Source organism: Myotis yumanensis, unplaced genomic scaffold, assembly GCF_028538775.1.
Source record: "Myotis yumanensis isolate MYYU_CA2020_CCGP unplaced genomic scaffold, mMyoYum1.0.hap1 SCAF_10, whole genome shotgun sequence".
NCBI classification, from domain to species: domain Eukaryota; kingdom Metazoa; phylum Chordata; class Mammalia; order Chiroptera; family Vespertilionidae; genus Myotis; species Myotis yumanensis.
The window spans coordinates 71,650,657-71,669,350 of record NW_027223761.1 but is presented as its reverse complement, the minus strand read 5'-3'; the positions used below and the strand labels follow the sequence as shown (position 1 = coordinate 71,669,350).

General features: G+C 36.5%; 1 protein-coding gene across 4 annotated transcripts in view; it reads left to right on the top strand.

The window, feature by feature from the left end:
- ATM (ATM serine/threonine kinase) overlaps positions 1-18,694 on the top strand; it is a 126,761-nt gene that overhangs the window by 88,283 nt on the left and 19,784 nt on the right. For 3 of the 4 annotated variants that reach the window (XM_070425974.1, XM_070425973.1, XM_070425972.1), the window contains 14 exons: positions 887-974; positions 2,829-2,917; positions 3,016-3,118; positions 4,302-4,450; positions 5,838-5,942; positions 7,594-7,713; positions 10,371-10,605; positions 11,275-11,442; positions 12,474-12,587; positions 14,051-14,271; positions 15,547-15,754; positions 17,294-17,407; positions 17,758-17,916; positions 18,376-18,514. In XM_070425974.1, coding sequence (XP_070282075.1) covers positions 887-974; positions 2,829-2,917; positions 3,016-3,118; positions 4,302-4,450; positions 5,838-5,942; positions 7,594-7,713; positions 10,371-10,605; positions 11,275-11,442; positions 12,474-12,587; positions 14,051-14,271; positions 15,547-15,754; positions 17,294-17,407; positions 17,758-17,916; positions 18,376-18,514 — 2,012 coding nt within the window. Of the gene's footprint in view, positions 1-886; positions 975-2,828; positions 2,918-3,015; positions 3,119-4,301; positions 4,451-5,837; positions 5,943-7,593; positions 7,714-10,370; positions 10,606-11,274; positions 11,443-12,473; positions 12,588-14,050; positions 14,272-15,546; positions 15,755-17,293; positions 17,408-17,757; positions 17,917-18,375; positions 18,515-18,694 lie in introns of those variants that run through there. The other variant, XR_011472865.1, reaches the window with a different exon arrangement.

The window sequence follows — 18,694 nt, the reverse complement described above, 5'->3', positions numbered from 1 at the left end:
GCCACAATTAATTTAACCATTCCCCTGTCCCTGAGAGATCGCTAAGTGTAGAATTACTAGGTCGCAGGGTATGTAAATTTTAACCTTATAAGATAGTGCCAAGTTGTTTTTTCAAGTGGTTATACCAATTTGCATGCTTCTCAGAAATATGATTCGTGAGAAGTGGATAAATAGGGAGCCTTACATTTGAAGAAAGGAGCCAAAGTACTATTTCTAGTCTGGGTGGAAAAAGTAAAGAAGAAACTGGAATAAGTTTATAGGTAAATAATAGAGGTGCTGTCACATATGATAGTATTTTATAGGCACTGTGTATGTGGCATGATTATAGAATTGAAAGTATTTATAGGACTGAATATCACATATAAATGCATGGTTTAAAGCTAAGGCCTTGGAGCAGACAAATCTGAGTTCTAATCCTTATTACTACTTACTAGGTTTATAATCTTGGGTATAGGTTTACCAACACAATATATTATCAGACGTCTTAACTTTTGCCCATTTATCCGGTTTAAGTGGTGTTTTAGTGTGATCTTAATTTGTGTGCCTGTGATTATTAATGAGGTTGAACTTTAGGTAAAAATACTGGCAGAACAGTTGGGAACTAAATTGAGTGGCAGCTACTCTATTTTTAAACAGGCCTGTTTATATAAATAAGCATTTTTGGCATATAGCCTTCCCATACATAACATTGTCATTAAAATGTAATTCTCATTGAAAAATTAATATTCACAAATTTGTTTTTCATTCTAGGCTTAAGTGATACTATGTTTTAAGGTATAAATGGTTTACTATGTTTTATTTCTGAGCATTGTTAGTTTTTCCATCAAAGTCTATAGTCTATGCATTCACAGGCATCTCATTAAAATATGTATTCTGTGACAAACAGAAATCTTGTATTTGAAGAGGGAAGCCAAAGCACAACCATTTCTAGCTTGAGTGAAAAAAGTAAAGAAGAAACTGGAATAAGTTTACAGGTAAATATTATAGGCCTACTATTTGTGATAATATTTATTTTATACTTCGTATTATTTTGTTATAGAGACTGTATAGATATAATTTGATTTTCAAACTAAAGTTTGGACTGTCATGTACATAAATTCATGATTTGAAGCTTAGGCCTTGGAGTAGAAAATTTGAGTTCTAATCCTGACTCTACCACTAAGTTGTATAATCTTGCACCAATTACTTAACCTTTCCAACCTTGAGTTTCTTTATTGGAAAGATTGATATAAAACCTGTATCATAGGGTAATTGATACCATGTATTTTTCATTTTCCTTATAGTACTTAACATTTATAATTACATATTTATTGGTTTACTTATTTGTTGTATTGGTCACATCTCAGGCCTTCAATACATTTCTTAATATCTACTCTTAAATTGGCCTGTTACTGAATTTCTGAGGTAAACTTATTTCTCTAAAATGACAATTTCAACTTCTCTCATCTTTTTGGCTTTGCTTTTGTTTTAGCTTTAGCTTTCCTCCTACTTCTGAAGAAAACGGGTGACATAGACAGGAAATCCCACCTCAACCTACTATCATAGAAATCTCCCTGCATCTGCTCCCATCGTAGAGAAATGGTTTCTCCTTCTGTCCGCAGACTAATCCTTCTTCCTGTGCTTTGTTTTTCAACAACTCTTTTTCAGAAAAAAAAAAAAATTATTGTGCTGTGCCCTCTCTCAACATATCAAACTTTTCCTGTTAAAATCATTTTCCTGCAAACTAATACAAAATCATTTTTCTAGTCCCTATGTCTCTTTGCGTGTGTGTCACCCTCTTGTTCTCCCTTCCCTTCACAGCAAACCTTTGTGAAAAAGTTCTCTCTAGTTAGTGTCTCCATTTCCTCTCCTTCCACTCTCTCCACTGAAGTTGCACTTGCTAATGGCACCAGTAAACTTCATGTTACTAAGTCTGGTGGTCATCTTTCATTCAACATGTTTCTTAACATTTCATTAACACTTGGCACCATCAACCATGCCTTGCTTGAAATATATTCTATCTACTTTTTTAAAATTCCATTCTCCCAATTTTTCTTCTTCCCTATTTGCTTCTTTGTACTCTTAATCCTCTTTTACTTAGTTTTTGGAATATTTTTTGTGTTCCAGGCGCTATGCTAGACTTAAATATTAAATGTTTTAACACTGAGACTTGACTTCATGTTTATGACTAGAAACAGTTTAATTGCAATTACACAATGATGCCAATATCAATGAATTTTTATTTAAGCAATATCCTTCAAAGCAAGCACCTTTTAGGCAGTTAAATTGTGTTATCGATTTCCTATGGAATACAGTTTCTTACTTTTGCAATTTTTATTTTTTATTTTATTGAGATTATTTTAAAATAATTATCTTTTTCCTGTGTAAATTTCACAGCAAAGATTTGAGTCATCAAACTTCTTCTTTATCCATATCACATTTTACCAATTATAACATAATGCACATTTGAGTTTGTGTTTTTTTTACTAAATTCCATTTTCAAGAATCAGACTTTGCTTCAAAACATCAGTTTCCCATCAACAGTTTTAGCTATTGACAGGATTATTTGGGGTGTGTTTTTAATGATTATTTTTGCATGTATTAAAAGCCTAGTCAGTTGGGATTTATTTCTTATCTAATTCATTAAATTGTGAGCAACTCTTCTCAGGTATTAATTACATTGTCATTTGGTTATCTGGGATCTTTTTGTGTTCCTAATCCAAATTAATATATTTTATTTTATAATATAGCATTTATAGTTAAGATTTACATGTTGGTGAACTTCCAATTTGCTAAATTCATAAAGTGATAGTTTTCCTCTTCATTTTTTGTTGTTTCCATGTTTTTAGGATCTGCTCTTAGAAATCTACAGAAGCATAGGGGAGCCAGACAGTCTGTATGGCTGTGGCGGAGGGAAAATGTTACAACCCCTTACTAGGTAAATTGCATTTTTCTAGGTAATGGTATTATAATTCTGTTTGTAAAGGAGTCACATACATGTAGAACTCAAAGGTATTTTGAAATCTTTAATTATAGACTACGAACATACGAACATGAAGCAATGTGGGAGAAAGCCCTAGTAACATATGACCTTGAGACAGCAATCTCTTCGCCAACACGCCAGGCGGGGATCATTCAGGTATTTTTTTTTCCTGCTTTAGTAAAGCACTAAAAGTGCAGTGCTGAGACGATTTCAGTGTGTCAGTGGGATATTTATATAGCCAAATAAATTCTAGGTGTAAGACTGAAATTATGTGTTTTTTCAGGCATTGGGCTAAAAACTCAGAGAGATGCACAGGTAAATAAGACAGGTCACTGATCTAAAAGATAGTGTTGATGATAATCTTGTTAGCTAATATTAGGAGATATTTCTTGACTGTGTACAACAAACATATCAAACTCAAAGGCTAACACGGGCCAAATAAACAAGGTTTAAGTTTATGTGGGCCGCAAAAAAAAAAAAAAAGTTTCAATTTTCATAGAAACATAGGTTTATTTCGATAGAGACATGCTAAAGACAAAGGAGTGAAATAAATGAGTAATCATTATCATAAAATAATAGAACATTTTAATAAAAATTAATATTTTTTCTTGAACATTAAATTACTAGACACTGAATAACTGCACAAATTAATAAGCGTAACGCAAATAAACCTATTTTTCTTGTTCTCCAAAAGTGAAATATTTCCTGTTGCACACACCAAACAAGTCAGTCCAAGACTAATGACGTGGCAATCAGCTGCTAAAATATTCACTGGTAGCATTAGTGGAGAGAAATGGTGTGTCTGTGTGTAAGGCGCGTAAGGGAAATGAATGCAACACTATTATAATAACCAGTCATTAGCGAACGTTAAAGTTCGTTATTAATAATTATGTATAACAGGATATTGTAAAAATTAAGTTACGAAATTTTTATTAAAACATTTCTTGCATACCATTATATTGGCTGGGCTGCAAAAATACTTGTTGTGGGCCACATGCTTGACATGGTTGGTGTACAGTGTGCTAGGTAATGAATTAAGTCCACCTGGATAATCTCATGTAAACTATTTCTAATAGTTTGCATTAGAGTTGGTCCCAGAAGGTATCATTTCTGTTACTGGCTACTATTTCTTAACCATTCTTCCATCAGATATTAGAGTCCTTTGAGCTCTATCTTTGTGTTTTGGGGGAACATAGCTACCATTACTTCAGAATTTTAAATGAAATATTGTTCACTAATAAACTTTTTTAAAAGTTACTTTGCGTGTTTGATTGTTATATTTTATTTCTAGTTTTCTGTTATCTTTGGTTACTTACTATTTTTTAAAATTCCTGCTCAGGCCTTGCAGAATTTGGGACTCTGTCATATTCTCTCTGTCTACTTAAAAGGATTAGATGATGAAAATAAAGAGTGGTGTGCTGAACTACAGGAACTTCATTACCAAGCAGCATGGAGGAATATGCAATGGGACCACTGCATTTCTGTTAAGTAAGAAGAACTCTGACATTTTTAATCATCATTTCTCTATTTATAAACCATACACTTTTAAAATATTACTCTATGAATATAACAGGATTTCTGTTTTTGAGATCTTGCAAGCTGAAGATATGCCTACATGCTTAAATAAGATAGCAATAAGCAGTTGATGTACCTAGACTTGAATTTCACTCTCTTCCAGTAGGGCAACTCTACCTCTAGCCCCAAGTATATTTGAAAATAGAAATATAAAAAGTATTTTCTCATGAGAATCTTCTCACATATTTATAAATCCAAAGAAAAAATATATCTATTTCCCTCCCCACTCCTTGCTGCAAACATTTTAGTTAATCAGTTAGCACTGTTATTGACTGGATGTATACAAAAGACTGTTTACCTTTATTTAGGAAATATTTTTTTATAAAAAATGTACTGCAGTACATTTTAACACAGTACATTTTAACACAGGACGATAATATTTGTAGGATCACCTCATTTTCTGAATGAAAAGCCAAATACCTAATTAATAAACAATTTTGTATCTATGTTAAAAAGTCTTTTGATGAGGTAAACAACAAAAATTAAATCATATTAACTGTATGTTTAACTGACTTCATAGAAGTTTTTTTGTGTGTGTGTTTTTTTGTTTTTACTAATGGGCATTTCTTTCCAATTTCAAACTATTAGATTACTATAAAATTAGAGATATACTTTCATATTTTTAAAACATTATAGTCTGTGAGCTTGTTCCTGCGTACTTATATAAGTCACCATATACTGTTCTTTTGCTTGCTCTATTTCAGCCACAAAGGTCTTTTCTATTTTTTCATCAGGCCAAGCTGTTTCTACCTAAAGGCCTTACATGTATCTTCTTTTTCCCCATTACCATGTGTGTGGCTTCTTATCATTCAGATTTTAGTTTAATAATATCACATCTCAGAGACACCTTTCTTGACTACCCATACTAAAACATTGATTCAGTTTTGTTACTCTGTTTTAATTCTCTGCATGTCCCTTATCACTACCTTATATTTTTCTTATTTATTGTCCATCTTCTCCAAACTGGAACATAAACTCCATGAAAATGAATCTGATCTGACTTTGCATCTAAACCTGGTACCTAGTGCCTGGCACATAATTGGTGTTTAATGAATAAAAAAGTGAAAATATAACATATTTAGAATCCCGCACAGTATGTGAGAAACATTTTTTCTGCTTGAAGAATTTAAATGACCAAATTTTTTGTATTTCCTAACTGAAATTTCTAGAAATGCTTTTTATGGAGAAATCTTAATTTTAGTTTTAAAATTGTGTCTCTTGATGAAATTGTTTATACATGCATATCTTAAAATTCTGTTTTTAAATGTATTTTTCTTTTATTTTTAAAATTACCTCACAGCAAAGGAATAGAAGGAACCAGTTACCACGAATCATTGTACAATGCTTTGCAGTCTCTGAGAGATAAAGAATTCTCCACATTTTATGAAACTCTCAAATATGCCAGGTATTATAAAAAGAAAGTTAATGTCATGGCTTCTTTTCTGAAAACTTGACAAATGATTTCAATGTAAGGATTTGCACTGGTGAAGGGATAAGAGCTTGGTGGCTATAGTCAGGTTGTCATTTCTGCCCTCCTCTCAAAAACACTTCCCTGTGTAATAAAAATTCATGTGAATTAGTGTTGAAACTCAAACAATGCAAGTGGGGGATGGGGACAACATCCAGGATTTAGCAGTTCCCTACCTTTTGCACATCTGAGAAATGAGTACTCAGAAGAGTTTTATCTTCTGCAGGCAAATTGGTATGCAAATTGTGGGTGTGCCTATCTTAATTGTTTTCTGTATCTTGAAAAAGCATTCTTTGTTTTTTCAATGTTATATGTTAGAGAATTTTTTTTTAAAATATATATTTTATTGATTTTTTACAGAGAGGAAGGGAGAGGGATAGAGAGTTAGAAACATCGATGAGAGAGAAACATCAATCAGTTGCCTCCTGCACACTCCCCACTAGGTATGTGCCCGCAACCAAGGTACATGCCCTTGACCGGAATCGAACCTGGGACCCTTGAGTCCACAGGCTGACGCTCTATCCACTGATCCAAACCAGTTAGAGCTAGAGAATTCTTTAATGCACATTTGTCAAATATATATTACAGTGTTTTTATTTTTGTTTTAAATGTAGGAGCATGCTCAGATGCTAGGTGCTTACATAAATTGTTACATTTTTTTCTTATATAATACATTTTTCTTTGTTTATTTAGTTCAAACATGTTCTTTCCTTTAAAAACAATTCCCTTTGCGACCCCAAGGCCAGTTTTTTTATGCTGAACTCTCAAGAAAGATTTGTTGATTGCCACTCCTTTTAGTTTCTTCCTCGACCAGTTCACTAAGAGTTTTAATCTTATCTCCTTTAGTAGTTTGTATGGAATATACCTGTTTTAGTGTTTTTTAAGTAAAGTAAATACTTCAGTCTTGTTATGGGCCACAAATGAGACATTGCACATTAAAGTACTTACCTATTACAGACCAAACAAGTATAACATTGTTTTTTGTTTAATAATAGCTAGTTACCTATTAAATCCTGTATTTTGTTACAGAAATAATATTGTTACCATTTAGGTGCTTATTATGTTCTAGCCACGTAGGCTTTTTTTATGTATATATTCTCTAATGTTCAAAATAATTCTGTAAGAGAAAAGCTTAAATCAGCCGTGGGCAAACTACGGCCCGTGGGCCAGATCCGGCCTGTTTGAAATGAATAAAACTGAAAAAAAAAAAAAGACCGTACCCTTTTATGTAATGATGTTTACTTTGAATTTATATTAGTTCACACAAACACTCCATCCATGCTTTTATTCCGGCCCTCCAGTCCAGTTTAAGAACCCATTGTGGCCCTCGAGTCAAAAAGTTTGCCCACCCCTGGCTTAAATTCAGAGGAAACCAGTATGTGCCCCGTTTTCCAGCCATACGTGGCAGCGCTGAGATTTAGATCTAGGTCTGTATGATTCAAACAAACTTATTTTGTTTTCACTGCATTAGGCCAGTGCTAGTGAATATTATTATTATTAGATCAAAATTGAAGCCTAGGATGAGAACTTTTATCTTCCTGAAAACCTCTTCTTAGTTTTTTCATTGTCTTGTCTGTTCTGCCACTAGAGTAAAAGAAGTAGAAGAGTTGTGTAAGGGCAGCCTGGAGTCTGTGTATTCACTCTACCCCACACTTAGCAGATTGCAAGCCATTGGAGAGCTCGAAAGCATTGGGGAGCTTTTCTCAAGGTATGTGACTCGTATGACTGTATTCCTCAACAGTGGTGTTTTTGTTTCCAGCTGTGACTTTAAAAAAATAGAGACCATCAGTAGGTTTGTTTCTTCCCTTTCATCAAGTTGTAAATTGATTAGTGAACTGTACTCTTATTAAAATAAACATTTTCAAAAATAATGAAAGTAAAAATTCAAGTTTTTAAATTTTAGTATTAGATGCTTTCCTCTTTACTTCGTGTTCTCTTTTCTACCCCAGGTGGAAGTGTTTCCTCATGTTTTTCGCTACAGCATATTATTCTCCCTTCTGTGTAGCACTGCACTGACATTGGTGTCATTTTGTATATACTCTGCTATGCTATGCCAGAAGCTCCTAAAAGTGGGGCCCATTCTCTTGTTTGCTGTTGTATCCCCAGTGCATTTTCCTGGTGACGGATTCATACTAAACATTCAGTGGTCTTCATTCAGTGACTGTCAGTGAATTTGGAGTAGGTGTGTAGGGGAGATTGGCTCTTATAATGGTGAGAGGGAAGTGATCCAGAATATTGAAAAAATGAGCTAAAACAGTTATTCAGGATGCTACTGATCTCAGTTTGGATTTTGTGACCCTGAGAAAGTTCCCTATCCTTTTTGGGCCTCACTCTCCTCATATCTAAAATGGGGGGTTTATATTTGATGGCCTCTAGGGCCCTCTGTAGCCTGTCATTCTGAGTCACTATTATTATTATAAGAGGAAGGAAAGGGGGTGTAATTTGCTAAGATCACTATACCTTTATGCTACACTAGAGCGTGGAATATGCTTTGTGAGTAAAAAGGAGAAGGAAATTTTAGAGTCAGAAAATAATTATAGTTTTTCAAAATTGCACAAAGACAAAGCCATTGATGTGGCTCTTCTTAACGAGAATAAAGGAGCAAAACTGCTTTCTACTTTCATTAATAAGTATGTTGGTAGTTTTTACTGCTACAAATCCAGGAACTGTTCCTCTGAATGAAAGATGTCTTCACTAAAATGAGGACAGATTCCTTAAGAAAGCCCTGAAGAGTGATACTGGCTCTGTCTCTGATAGGGAATTATAAGGAAGGGAGTGGAGGGCCATTTGATGAGCTGGTGAACAGTAGTTCTTAAGTGGGGTATATTCTTGAGGGCCCCCAAATCTATTCATGGGGTCCATGAATCATACTTATAATAAGATGTTCTTTCCTTTTTCTGTTCTCATTCTCTCATGAGGTGCAGTGGAAGTTTTTGAGGTATCAGAGAAAAACATCCACAATTATCTGAGAAGACTATTAACATACTCCTCCTTTTTCCATCTACATATCTGTATGAGGGTAGAATTTCTTCATGTACTTCAACCAAAACATCATATCACAACAAACCAAATATAGTAGCAAAGATGAGAATTCAGCTATCTCTATTAACCCAGACATCAGAAATTCACAGAAATATGATACAGTGCCATTCTTCTCACTAAAGTTTATTTTGAGAACTGTGGTTATTTTTGTGTGTGTGTGTTAGGATATATAGTAAATTTATTATTGTCATTTAAGTAAATTAATATATATTTGACTTTCCTCAGTTTTCGTTTCCAATATGGTAAATATAGATAGTTATAATCCAATAAATGGGAGTTCTTTAGGGTCTTTAATAAGTTGTAAGAGTCTAAAGGGGTTCCTCAGATTAAGATGCTTGATACCCCCTGCTCTAGGATCATTAGTTCTGGTTCAATGAATGTGTGTCACTGTTTCCTTCTTTATCAAGCAAGTAAAAGAGCTTTCATTTACTAGCCAGCACTTTGTCATCTTCTTTATCTCCCTGCTCCATCTTAATTTCTCTCAACACAGTAGTTCTGAAGGGTTAGACAGTATTGCTTAGTTTAAACATCTGGGAAGCAAACTTCATATAAACGAATCATACAGCATTCTTTTTCTCTTCCTTTAATAAATAATGTTGGTCCATGAAACCTTTGCCAACACTTCCTTCACTGGGATTGCTAATTCTTTACCAGCTGCATAGAGTCATCCACTAGGCCTGACGGGTACAGTAGGAAATTAATGAGTTGATTTCATTGCCTTGTTGACATGTCCTCTTTTACTACCAGGAGCATTGAAGTAAGACTACAGGTGTGGGCATCTGGTATGACAGGCCTGATGAATGTGTTCTCATTTCAGAAGACAGTATTTTGGAAATGCTGCTTTTTGTGAAGTCTGAGTATTTTTAAAATATATATATTTTTTATTGATTTCAGAGAGGAAGGGAGAGGGAGAGTGAGATAGAAATATCAAAGATGAGAGAGAATCATCAATCAGCTGCCTCCTGCATACCCCACACTGGGGATTGAGCCTGCAACCCAGGTACGTGCCCTGACTGAAGTCGAACCTTGACCTCCTGGTTCATAGGTCAATGCTCAATCACTGAGCCACGCCGGCCAAGCAAATCTGAGTATTTTTAAGAAAATTTTTTTAAATGTTCATTGTCTGTAACCTCTCTGTCGACCCTTAGAGCTTGGACCATTTTGTAATTTTCTAAACTTTGACCCTTATTTTGGATTATTTAGAAGTTCCATTCCTGTTACTGTAATAAACTCCTTTGTATTATATCTTAAATTTAGACCCTGCATTATAGCACATTTTTCCCATTTCTCTTGCTTATATTAATTCTGTGATTTTGCTTTCAGATCAGTCGTGGAAAGGCAGCCCTCTGAAGTATACATTAAGTGGCGGAAGCACTCCCAGCTTCTCAAAGACAGTGATTTCAGTTTTCAGGAGCCTATCATGGCTCTGCGCACAGTCATCCTGGAGCTCTTGATGGAAAAAGAAATGGAGAACTCCCAAAGAGAATGTTTTAAGGACATTCTCACCAAGCACCTTGTGGAACTCTCCATACTAGCCCGAACTTTCAAGAACACCCAGGTAATTGAATTTAAAACTATGTCATCTCACCTCTTGACTGGTTTTTTATTACCTAGAAAATAGAAAGCATGAGTGAAAAAGCAATGTCATTGAGAGACAGAGATCACTTAAAATACTGTATAGCACCCGGCTGGCATGGCTCAGTGCTTGAGTATTGATTGACCTATGAACCAGGAGGTCACAGTTCGATTCCCAGTCAGGGCACATGCCCGGGTTGTGGGCTGGATCCCCAGTTAGGGGCATGCAGAAGGCAGCCAATCAATGATTCTCTCTCATCATTGATGTTTCTAGCTCTCTCTCCCACTCCCTTTCTCTCTGAACTCAATAGGAATATGTTAAATATATATATATATATATAATAGCATAATTGTTTAAGCTAAGGTTTCCATTTTTGAGTTAGATCTGATTTTAAGCCTTGAGCAAGGTACTTACCTCCTCTAAGCCTCAATTTCCTATTTATAAAATGAGAAGATACCTACCAATTTAATGATTTTATGTACTATGTATACCCACACATACATATATGTGAGAAAAACAGTCAGATGTGAGGGCTGGGAAAGGCAGGTGGAGATGTACCTGGGACAGTTCTGACAAAGAGTCAAGAACTCAATGAATCCTAGTAGTAATAATAGTGAAAGCATTTACTGCCATGTGTTCTTTTCATTTCAGCTCCCTGAAAGGGCAATATTCCAAATTAAACAATATAATTCAACTAGTTGTGGAGTTTCTGGGTGGCAACTGGAGGAAGCGCAAGTATTCTGGGCAAAGCAGGAACAGAGCCTTGCCCTGAGTATTCTCAAGCAAATGATCAAGAAGTTGGATGCCAGTTGTTCTGAGGTTCACTCCTTTTTTATTGGCTGAATTAATATTTTGTTATAAAAAAATTATGGTGCTTTAAATATTTTTAATAAATTCATAATTTTTATAGCCTTGAAATTACTGCTATGAGTAAGAAATTGTAAAAAGTAGTCTGAAAAATTAATATTTGTGAAAGGGTTAAAGTATTCATTTTTCCTATTTGAAATAATTATATCAGTCCATCTTATGATAGATTTATTTGATTTATTGCAATGCCTTTTCCTATAAGATTCAGGAAGGACATGTGGGAAACAAACATGAAGTTACTATCAATTTGAAATAACTAAGAGAAAAATGCTTGAGAGAACAAAAGTTTTAAAATAAGCAAGTTGAAATAATTATGTTGTCAATCCAAATACTTTGAAAATATAATGTTAATGTTTTATCTACCATTTCCTATTAGTTATTGAAGATTTGGCTGCTCTAAAGCTTTATTTCCAGCACACAATGGACAAAAGTAGAGGCATTTGTAGGAATCATAATGTGTTAAAGGATGTGGTCACAATAATGTCCTTCTGGCGTGCATCTGATTAGTGAATATCGACTCACTGCACTTTTGTTATTGAGCATTTGTATGGCATCTTCCAATATTAGAAAAGTCACTATTATGCCAGAGTACTGGGAGCCAATATGATATGATGTTTAAACTTTGTTTAATAATATGGGCCCTGGGGTAAGGCTCCCTGGAGTTACCTACCCTCTTTGTACCTCAATTTTAGTTTCTACTCTGCAAATTAAAGATAATACTCATTTCATAGGATTAAATGAGTAAATATACATAAAGCCCTTAGAAAGTGCCTGGCATAAACAAATACTCAATAATTGTAAGTTATTCCAATAATAGTAATAATTATTTCATACATTTACTTACTTGGATTATTAAAATAGTTGTGTGGTGAAAGCAGATAAAGAGAAACATTGGTAACCTGCTTTTTTCCCTAAGTGAAAGATATTTCTGTATAGTCCTGATGATGCTTTTAAGATCTTAAGATTTTGCTTTTCATATGCAGGATGATCTCAACCAAAAACTTATATACACAGAATGTCTGAGGGTTTGTGGCAACTGGTTAGCAGAAACTTGCTTAGAAAATCCTGCAGTCATCATGCAGACCTATCTAGAAAAGGTAAGGTTTTCTTGCAACCTTTAAGACAGTTGTTTAGCATGAATAAAACTTGATCTTTTCGTCAAGGCCAAATTTATTTCAAAAGCAAATAAAGTATAATTTCCATGTATTATATATTACTAGTGGCCTGGTGCACAAAATTCATGCACAGGGGTTGGGGAGTGTCCCTCAGCCTGGCCTGCACCCTCTCCAATCTGGGATTCCTTCGCATAGTTGGACATCCCTCTCACAATCCGGAACCACTGGCTCCTAACCGCTTGCCTGCCTGATTGCCCCTAACCACTTTCTGCCTGCCAGCCTGATGGCCCCCTAACCGCTCCCCTGCCGGCCTGATTGACACCTAACTGCTCCCCTGCCGGCCTAATGGCCCCAAACTACCCTCCTCTGCCAGCCTGATGGCTCCCAACTGCCCTCCCGTGCAGGCTCGATCGCCAGAACTGCCCTCCCCTGCCGGCCCAATCGCCCACAACTGCCCTCCCCTGCCGGTCCCGCCTCCTCCCCCAGGACCCACCTCCTCCTCGCGAGGCAGCAGAGACGCAGGACTGGCGTCCTCTGTGCCTCAAGGAGCCGCAGGACCCCCAGGCCTCATTGTGCAGAGCGGCCACCAGGCCCCGCCTCCTCTGTGTGCATGGCCATCTTGTAACAACGTCGTGCGAGGGTGTGACAACCACCTAGGCTTTTATTAGTATAATTAATACTGCTGTAGCTCTATATAACTGTAGGGCAGATTGGAATAGAATATTGCAAAAGAAAGAGCATTCTTTTTAAAATTTAAATTCTTTATTGTTGAAAGTATTACATGTCTCCTTTTTCTCCCAAGAAGGAGCATATTTTAAAAGTAAGCCGCCAAAACCGGTTTGGCTCAGTGGATAGAGCGTCGGCCTGCGGACTGAAAGGTCCCAGGTTCGATTCCGGTCAAGGGCATGTACTTGGGTTGCGGGCACATCCCCAGTGGGAGATGTGCAGGAGGCAGCTGACCTCTCACATCAATGTTTCTAACTCTCTATCCCTCTCCCTTCCTCTCTGTGAAAAATCAATAAAATATATTAAAAAAAAAAAAAAAGTAAGCTCAAATGTGTTTTCCTTTTCCCCCCAACCAGCACCCACTCTTTCAACAAGTTGTTTCTGATAATTTCTCCATTTATTTATGTACAAAACTAGCTGATTAAGGAATGTGCAAGTCAGCCTGTGCTATTCATTTGTAGCCCAACCACCCAGCAACTAGTATTAGGATTTCTGTAGTCCAGCCCCTTTCAACCTTCCTGTTTCTCCCTCTTACTGCTTTAGTTTAATTGTAACTATCAGAGTTGTTTTGAAAAGTCAAGAAAGTAGTGTAGTTCATATGATTTAGCTAGTGCATAAACAAGTTAAACTTTAGCATAGGTATTTCTTTGACCTGTGTGATTCTTGAGATGCCTTTAGTACCTGTAAATGTAATATAAACGGATTGTGTTTTCTTGAAGGCAGTAGAAGTTGCTGGAAATTATGATGGAGAAAGCAGTGATGAGCTCAGAAATGGACAAATGAAGGCATTTCTCTCATTAGCACGGTTCTCAGATACTCAGTACCAGAGGATTGAAAACTACATGAAATCATCAGAATTTGAAAACAAACAAGCCCTCCTGAAAAGGGCCAAAGAGGAAGTGGGCCTTCTTAGGGAACATAATATTCAGAGCAATAACAGGTAACTAACTAGGTGTCCATAAGTGACAAGATAAACAGGTGACTATAGGTATACAGATACACAGAATTCATGTTCTGGTTCTAAGCTCATTATAGAGTATGCTAGAGGCCCAGTGCACAAAAATTTGTGCACTCGGGGCGGGGGCGGGGGTGGTCCCTCAGCCCAGCCTGTGCCCTCTCGTAGTCTGGGACCCCTCAGGGGATAACCACCTCCTGGGTTAGACCTGCTCCCCAGGGGGATTGGGCCTAAGCTGGCAGTCAGACATCCCTCTGGCAGCCCGGGAGCCCTTGGGGGATGTCCACTTGCCAGCGGGAAGCAGGCCTAAGCTGCAGTCGGGCATCCTTAGCGTTGCTGAGGAGCAGGAGAGGCTCCCACCACCACCCCTGTACTGGCAGCCGTCAGCCTGGCTTGTGGCTGAGCAGAGCTCCCCCTGTGGGAGCGCACTGACCACCAGGGGGCAGCTCCTGCATTGAGCGCCTGCCCCCTGGTGGTCAGTGTGTGTCATAGTGACCAGTCATTCCCAGTCATTCTGCTGTTAGGGTCAATTTGCATATTACCCTTTTATTATATAGGATGGTTGTTAGCTTTTTGTTTTGCTGTTTTGGTTTGTTGGTATCCTGTGTAATAAAACCCTAATATGCCAATCTACCAAATTTTGGAATGACTGGTGGAACGAACAGTCACTGTGATGCACACTGTCCACCAGGGCCAGACACAGGAGCTGCCCCCAACCCACAGGCCCCAATAGGAGGCGGTAGCAGGGGGTGGGGCCGGTTAGCATGTGGTGCCAGGCCAGCCAAGGCAGGTGCCAGCGGGGACGCCCAATCTCCTGCTGGTTGCCCCACAGATCAGCCCTGATCGCTGGCCAGGCCTAGGGACCCTACCCATGCACAAATTTCGTGCACTGGGCCTTTAGTTATAAAAAAAAAAGAGGTGTTGAAATTAAATACAAAAGATTACCTATTTTGATGTAATTAAACCTTTTATTCCAACTTGCCTTTGGTTTGTATATTTTAGTGTAAGGAGAGAATAAAGTAAACTAAATACCTTAGGTAGAGTTCACTCTGTCTTTGGTTGTCTATGATAGCTTTTGAATTGCACAAACTTACTTTAAGACAAAAAATAAAAGAAAAAGACAAAAAGTAAGTTTGTTTCCTTTATAACCCTTAGAATTTTGCCTTTTCTGATTTTTCACTTATGTTGTATATCATGTATGATTTTGTAGCCCTATAAATTTGACGGCTTTTGTGTTTTACTTTAATTATTCAATGCAAGATACACAATAAAGGTTCAGCGAGAGCTGGAGCTGGATGAATGTGCACTCCGTGCACTGAAAGAGGATCGGAAGCGTTTCTTATGTAAAGCTGTTGAAAATTACATCAGTTGCCTGTTAAGTGGAGAAGGGCATGATATGTGGATATTTCGTCTTTGTTCCCTCTGGCTTGAAAATTCTGGAGTTTCTGAAGTCAGTGGCATGATGAAGGCAAGTTGTTTTTTCAACCTGATATGCTACCATGTGCTTGAGAAGCTTAGTATCAGGGATTATGTATACTTTGTATCCCTAGCACTTGGCTTGGTGCTCATAGTACACATAGGTTCAAGTATGCACAGGTATACTTAATTAGCTTCAATGATGCAGTGTTGTATGAAGACGGGAGAATTTAGGTCAGTATTTTCCTATTTCTTTGCAATTACCACAGGAATGTACCCAGAATACTAGGGGGATTTGGAAAGCAATAAAAAATGATGAGGTCAGCCCTAGCTGGTTTTGCTCAGTTGATAGAGTGTCAGTCTGTGGACCAAAGGGTCCCAGGTTCAATTCTGGTCAAGGGCACATGCAACGCCCAGGGTTGCAGGCTCGATGCCCAGTAGGAGTCGTGCAGGAGGCAGCCAATCAATGATTCTCTCTCATCATTGATGTTTCTATCTCTCCCTCTCCCTTCTTCTCTGAAATCAACAAAAATATATTTTAAAAAAATGATGAGGTCACAGGTAGATTTCTTTGCCTACTTTATGCTTTTCTAGAATTTTTACAGAGAATTCGTTTATAAATGGAAAATAATTCTTTTAAGAAAGCATCAAGGCAGCAGTATTTCATAAGTTTTTATTTAAAAATCTTAGATTTTATTGATGACACCTAAAATTAAAGTTATGTTAATTATATATAGGGTATCCCCAAAAATATGTACATACGCTTTGAATAATTATAAAGGCAATGTTTATTAAAATAAATTTCATTTTCATAATTGTGCTCTCAGCTGTTAAAGTGCATATACATTTTCAGGGACACCCCAAAAGTTAAAATAAATTTCATTTTCAAAATTGAGCTCTTGGCTGTTAAAGTGTATATACATTTTGGGGGGGGACAGTCAATTTGAAGCTTAAAAGTAAAATGGTTCTGCTGGATGAAAAGAATGGTAAGACTCATAATAATCTCAGTTACTAGTGCACAAACCTGTTACTTTTAGCATGTAGGGGGTAATAATTACGCCATCTTATCATACTCTGACTGCTCAGGAGTGCAGATCGCCATGGTCCTCAGATCCAGATCCACATTCCTTCTTGGGTTCACTGGAATATAAGCAGTGCCAAGTATTTCGATTCTCAATACAATTTAATTTAGGATCAAATACGATGAATCAATCTAGAATGCCAATCAGAAAGACTGTCAGATAAGATAAATGATAAGGAAAAAATGTAGTGAAGTTTTATTAACAACCACAAGGTTGTGCTAGTTGAAGAGCATTAGCAGCGGTTCTCAACCTGTGGGTCGTGAACAATGAAAATACATCCTGCATATCAGATATTTACATTACGTTTCATAATAGTAGCAAAATTACAGTTATGAAGTAGCAACGAAAATAATTTTATGGTTGGGGGTCACCACAACATGAGGAACTGTATTAAAGGGTCGCGGCATTAGGAAGGTTGAGAACCACTGCCTTAGAGTAATTTATTTACTTAGATGTGAGACTATTTGAAATGCATTGTTTCTTAATTTTGTATTCTTTTTTAATGATAGAGATATGGAATGAAGATTCCATCATATAAGTTTTTGCCTCTTATGTACCAACTGGCTGCTAGAATGGGGACCAAGATGACGGGAGGCCTAGGATTTCACGAAATCCTCAATAATGTAAGTAAACCTGGAAATCAAAACAATAATTGCTTTTCTTTTATATTATCATATACTATATCAAGTATGTACTGCTGTTCCATTCTAAGAAATGGAAATACAAAAAAATTTAGCCCTCTATTTATTGTGCCAAGGGCAAGAACAAAGATTTCCTTTTGTCTCCTCTCGTTGCACATACATTACTCAGTTTCTCTCTTATCCTCATGTACCCTGTCTCTAACCCACACTTCACCCACTGTGGTATCTAGTACAGTAACACATATCTCAATGTTAAGTAAAATGAAAAGTGTTGTGGATTTTCTACTTTTTTGTTTGTTTGCATAAAACTAATAGTTCTTCATTTGTGACAGCTCATCTCTAGAATTTCAATGGATCACCCCCATCATACTTTGTTTATTATATTGGCCTTAGCAAATGCGAACAAAGATGAATCTTTGACAAAATCAGAGGCAGCAAGAAGGAGTAGAATAACTAAAAATGCACCTAAACAGAGCTCTCAGCTTGATGAGGTATTTGGATTAAACATATATAACTTTTTGAATTGTGATATTCATATTTTCCCAGAATATTCTTTTCTTAAATTCCAGGGATTCTAAGCATGTGTGTTGTGACTAGATTCGGTTTGTAAATCCTTTGTTATTATGATGCCACTTAAAATTGGTTCAAAATTTCTGAATATTTCTCAAAGCATAGGACATACCAGGAATATTTTACATTTCTTCCTCACAGCAATGAGCAAATAAAAACTAGATTTTGAAAGGCACCCACACCACTTATTCTTGAGATTATTATATCTTTTATGTATTTCATTCATAAGGGAGCTGTTTTGTTTGGATCTGAGGGATTATAGTCCTTTCATTGCCTACATGTGTGCATACATTCTTTTTTTTCTTTTGTTATTATATCTGAAAAGTTGAAATGTCAGGTATTTTCTTATGCATTGTTCTTTGTTTGTTTTTTATGAATAGGATCGAACTGAGGCTGCAACCAAAATTATCAGTGCTATCAGAAGTAGGAGACCCCAGATGGTCAGGAGTGTTGAGACACTTTGTGATGCTTACATTATATTAGCAAACTTTGATGCCACTCAGTGGAAGACTCAGAGAAGTATGTGTTTAAAAGAATGAGTGTTCCTTTCATGCTATGTTATTCTCTGTAGAGATATGTTAATTACAGAACCTAATGTGTAAATCTCTTTAAATCACAAACCTTACTGTAATTACAGATACAAAGGTCCTGTTGATTGCAATTCACACATGATCCAAAACTTAATTTTTATCTAATGGC